The sequence below is a fragment of the Calidris pugnax genome, unplaced genomic scaffold, assembly GCF_001431845.1.
Source record: "Calidris pugnax isolate Ruff unplaced genomic scaffold, ASM143184v1 scaffold189, whole genome shotgun sequence".
NCBI classification, from domain to species: Eukaryota; Metazoa; Chordata; class Aves; order Charadriiformes; family Scolopacidae; genus Calidris; species Calidris pugnax.
In genome coordinates, this window is record NW_015091069.1 from 1,789,887 (window position 1) to 1,794,542 (window position 4,656).

At 61.9% G+C, this 4,656-nt stretch overlaps 1 protein-coding gene across 1 annotated transcript in view; it reads right to left on the reverse strand.

Annotated features, from left to right (window-relative positions):
- Nucleotides 1–3,144: 3,144 nt before the first annotated feature.
- The window catches only part of LOC106896776 (outer dense fiber protein 3-like), an 8,651-nt gene continuing 7,139 nt past the window's right edge, over nucleotides 3,145–4,656 (reverse strand). The window contains exons 2-5 of the mRNA XM_014956998.1: nucleotides 4,517–4,650; nucleotides 4,151–4,272; nucleotides 3,824–3,964; nucleotides 3,145–3,296 (exon numbers count right to left, since the gene is read on the reverse strand). Coding sequence (XP_014812484.1) covers nucleotides 3,210–3,296; nucleotides 3,824–3,964; nucleotides 4,151–4,272; nucleotides 4,517–4,650 — 484 coding nt within the window. The 3' untranslated portion in view covers nucleotides 3,145–3,209. The remainder of the gene's footprint in view (nucleotides 3,297–3,823; nucleotides 3,965–4,150; nucleotides 4,273–4,516; nucleotides 4,651–4,656) is intronic.

Consider the following 4,656-nt stretch of genomic DNA (forward strand, 5'->3'; position numbering starts at 1 on the left):
CTCTGCTGTGAGGGCAGGCTGAGAGAGTTGAGGGGGGATCAGCCTGGAGAAGAGAAGGCTCCAGGGAGACTACGTAAAGGGGCTGCAGGCAAAACAGGGACAAATTTTTTAGCAGGGTCTGTAGCGACAGAATTTCACAGAATTTCACAGAATTTTTAGAGTTGGAAGGGACCATAGAGATCATCTAGTCCAACTCCCCTGCCAAAGCAGGACCACCCAGAGCTTGTCAGAGCATGTTACTCAGGACTGCATCCAGGCAGGTCTTGAAAACCTCCAAAGAAGGGGACTCCACAACCTCCCTGGGCAGCCTGTTCCAGGGCTCCGTCACCCTCACTGTGAAAAAGTTCTTCCTCATATTCAAGTGGAACAAGAGGTAATGATTATAAATTGAAAGATGTAGCTTCAGACTAGATCTAAGGAAGAAATGTTTTACACTGAGAGTGGCGAGACCTTGGCCCAGGTTGCCCAGAGAGGTGGGAGATCCCCCAACCCTGGAAATATTCAAGCCCAGGTTGGATGGGGCTCTGAGCAACCTGGTCTCCTGTAAGATGTCCCTGCCCACGGCAGGGGGTTGGACCAGATGCCCTTTAAAGTTCCCTTCTAACACAAACTACTTTACGAGTCTGCGATCCTTACCCCAGGACTGCCCCACAGCCCACCCACACCCCCACACTCCCCACCACCTTCACCGCCCCAGACACCTGCCCCAGCAGCCCCACAGCCACTGTCCCCCCGACTGCAGCCCCATTGCTGTGCCCACGTCCACCCCGCCCCATCTCTGCCCCCCACAACTACCTCCCTTAACAGTTCCCAGCTCCCAACAACTCTCCCCCTCACCCCTGTGAGGGGTGCCCCCTGGGACCGCCCCAGTGACTCCCAGCTCTGCCCAGTGGGTTGGGAATCCCACACTGGCAGTGCTCCTGGGGGGCAGCCCCGTCAGGGGTGAGCCCCGCGGCATGGCGGGGCAGGCCATGGGAGCACCCTGGCATCAACTGCAGGGTCCCAGTGGGGCAGGTGGGGGGTTGCGCTGTGGGGATGGGCAGTAAGGGTGGCCAGCCCCCATGGGACAAGCTGTGCAGCCCCGATGTGGTGAGACCCGGTCCCATTCGGAGTGCGCTGTGGGGTGCCCTATGGGGTGGGCCCCATGGCAGCAGGCGGTGCCTCACGGCATGAAGCAGCGTGGGCGCAGAATCCAGTTCACGTGTGCCCCACAGCCAGCCCTGCCACAGTGGTGCCTGGTGCCTTCCTCCTGCCTGTCCTCCTCCTCCTCTGCCTTGCCACTGCCCGTGGCTCCCCAGGTAAGGGGGGACACACATGGGCCCCAGGGGGGCGGGAGGCCGCAGTGCCCCATGGCAGCAGATGTCGCGGAGGGCAAGACGTGGGGCTGTAAGGGCCACCAAGGCATTAGGGCATGTGCCAGAGACCCCGTGAGCCAGGGACCCCTGTTGGATGCCCTTGCTCCCATCCCACCGCTGAAGCATCACTGGCCCCACCAGCCCCATGGTTCCTGACCCCATGGCTCTACTGGCCCCACAGCTCCCGGGGGAGCCAGGCCTGCAGGCAGCGTGCTGGGAGGGACCCTCGCTATGGGGGGTGAAGGAGCCAGGCCGGGTTGGGGGGCAGCAGCAGGACGTGATGCACAGATCCTACCGCCCTGCGTCAGCCAGCACGTTGGCACCAGGTACCATTTCCACCCCGGTGACACCCACAGTGCCACGCACAGACAGGGGACAGAAGCTTCTCTTTCTCCCCGGCACCCTTGCCCCGGCCCTAGTCCCACTTCTCAGCTGGCTGCCAGTACACCACCAGCTTTCCAGGGAAACACTGCCCCTCTGTGTCCTCCAACTTCCTGGGCTGCTGGGAAGGTGCCCTCCATCTCCATGTGCGGAAGCAGCCAGAGCACAGTGCCTATTGGTTCTTTTGCATTACACTGGGGAGAGGAGTTCTGGGGTGTGGGGGGTCTCAGGGAGCCCCAGTGACCTGCTGCAGCACAGGTAGGACAGATCCCCCATGGTGGAGTGTAAGCACTACCTGCAGGACCAGGACATCAGCATCGGCTGCCACTTCAACCAGAGCAAGTCCCACACGCGACCTCCGTGTGGGAGTCCACCTCCACCAGTGAGAGAAGCCAAGGGCTGCCATGAGCTGCCACCACACGTTTTGGGTGGCACCTCTGGATGTTTGGATGAAACACCAGCTGAATCTTCCTCCATCCATCCCTGTGGCACAGGGGCAGCCGGGCAGCCCCCGTCTCACCTCTGGGTGGGGGATGCTGAGGTTGGACACAGCTGGTTTCTGATGGACACACTTGACCCCTTGCTGTAGGTTGGTTTGGGAAGACCAAGGAGCAACAGGCCCCTTGTTCCTGTGGTCAACTGCAAGCTGGAGAGCCTGGCTCCTGTGCAAGGGAGTGAAGGTGCCTCAGGAGGGTGGTTTCGAAGCCCAAAATGCAAGATCACCAAAGTATGGAACAGGATGGCAGTTCCAGCCTTTCTGTGTCCGCCTCAATGCCAGCCTTGGTGGCAGGACCCTGGAGGTCCGCAGCAAGTGCATGGAGCTGCAGAACCTGGGTACAGAGTGATGGGGGGCTCCTGCTCTCCTCTGTAGGGTAGGAGTGGGGCTGTTGGTCCCCCAGGCTTCCCCATCAGGTCCCAGATGATGGCAGGGCCACCGGGGCATGAGGACAGTACTCACCAGTCATCGCCTGTGTCTTGCAGTGAAACCAGAGGTGCCTGTCAACCTGAGCATCCACAACATGAGTGGCAACCAGCTGCAGCTGACCTGGACCTCCCTGTACTCCCAAGCCCATTGCCTGGAGCACTCAGTCAAGTATAAGAGCAACAAGGACACCAGCTGGACAGTGGGAGACCCTATGGTTGTGCCTGGGGACAAGCTGTGCACCCTCCTCCATGGCGGGAGGGAATGGGGAGTGCAGGGATCCTTTACACCGCTGCCTTATGCAGAGAACAAACTTTATTTTTCTTAACTGACAAGTAACACTTGAGTAAACAGAACATTGAACAAGGCTGAAACACTATCTACCATGCCCTGGTAGCAAAGATGAAGAAGAGGGTCAGAAGGGGGGACAGCTTAGTCAAAGGAGTGAGCTGCTGAGGGTGTGGGAAGAGCAGGTCTTGGGGAAGCAGAAGGGAATCCTTCAGGGTTTTGCCCCGAGGGAGCAGCTGGAGGTGGTGAGTGGGGTTGGCTGCTCAGGGAGGCACAATCAGAGGAGTTGTGTAGAGTGAGTGACGGAGGCCGAAGGTGGAAGCGGGTGCCTCAGGTTTGATCAGCGTCACCTGGAAGGGGAAGAGAGAACAAGGCCTCAGGAGGTGAGTGAGTGTGGCACCTGGTTCTCCAGAAGAGCTGCCCTGGGTGAGACACATCCCTCCAGGGTTTTTAGGTGGCTGTGCAAAGGCAAGCTCTTGTGTTTGCCACCAAAGGTGGCGAGATGCCCAGGCCAGCCGGCAGGGCTGGCGCTGGCTGCAGGTCCACAGCCCCTCTGGCTCCCGCTGGGCTTTGCTGGAAGCCCCCTGCCCTCCCAGCTGGTCCCCGGGGCGTGAGCAAGGGCTGCTCTGGGGTGTCCTCCTGAAGAGCCAGTGGGGTGTGAGCGCCCACCATTCTGGAGCCGGGGAAGGGCACAGATGTGTTCCTTGGGCTCCTTCTGCCCGGCTGTGGGCAAGGAGGGGGAGCAGCCCACCATCCTGTGGCCTGTCCCTGGGGAGAGCAGCCGGGAGGTCGGGGGAGCCCCGTGGGGAGGGGAAGGGAGGTGTTGGGGCTGGTGGTGGTGGAGCAGAGCAGAGGGGGGGTCGGGGGGCTGCCTTACCTTCCCCACACGGTAGTCCGCTGGCCCTGGCTTCAGCGTGCGGTCGCCTCCCATTCCTGCTTTGCTGGCCATGGCGTAACTGGGCTGCTTGGTTTTGTAGACATCCAGGTCTACCTTGGGGAAGGCGGCTGGCCCCGGTGTCTGTAAGAGAGGGGGGCGGGTGGTTGGACCAAAGGGCCAGTGTTGGTCCGTGCCGGGTGCACGGGCGGGCCAGGCGGCCCGAGAAGCAGTGGGAGATGGCAACAAGGGCAGCTCCTTGGGCCACCAGCAGAGAGCCGGGGGAGCCGTGGCTGTGGGGCCGGGAGGGAGCGGAGGAGAGCAGCTCACCCTGGCGAGGTCCTCGGCAAATCCACCCCGCTTCTTCTTGCCCACCATGGTGTAGCAGGGGCTGGCGGTGGTGTAGGCGGTGTTGGGCCCCACCAGCCTGGGCAGCGTGTAGGCGCTGGGACCTGGAGGGGAAGGGGCAGAGGGGTGAGCGCTGCGGGGAGCGGGGCAGGGGGGCGTCCCGTGCCAGCGTCAGCAGCTCCCAGCCTGAGCTGGGTCCTGGGGTGGGAGAAGCGGGTGCTCGGGGCCACCAAGCAGCTTGTGGGGAGATGGTGGTGTCCCCGGGGGCTGGGGTGCAGCTGCCCGGCAGATGTTCTGCGGGGGAGAGGTGGCTGGGAGTGTGGGCATGTCCCCCCGTTCATTGCTCACCTGGCGTCTGGCTCTGTGTCTCCTTGTGCCGGAACACCATGTGCTGCTCCGGCGGGCGTTTGAAGATATGCCTGGTGGCCTTCTCGGTGGCATAGCAACCTGGGGCCGGGGAGAAGCGTAGAAGAGCAGTGAAGCTGGGG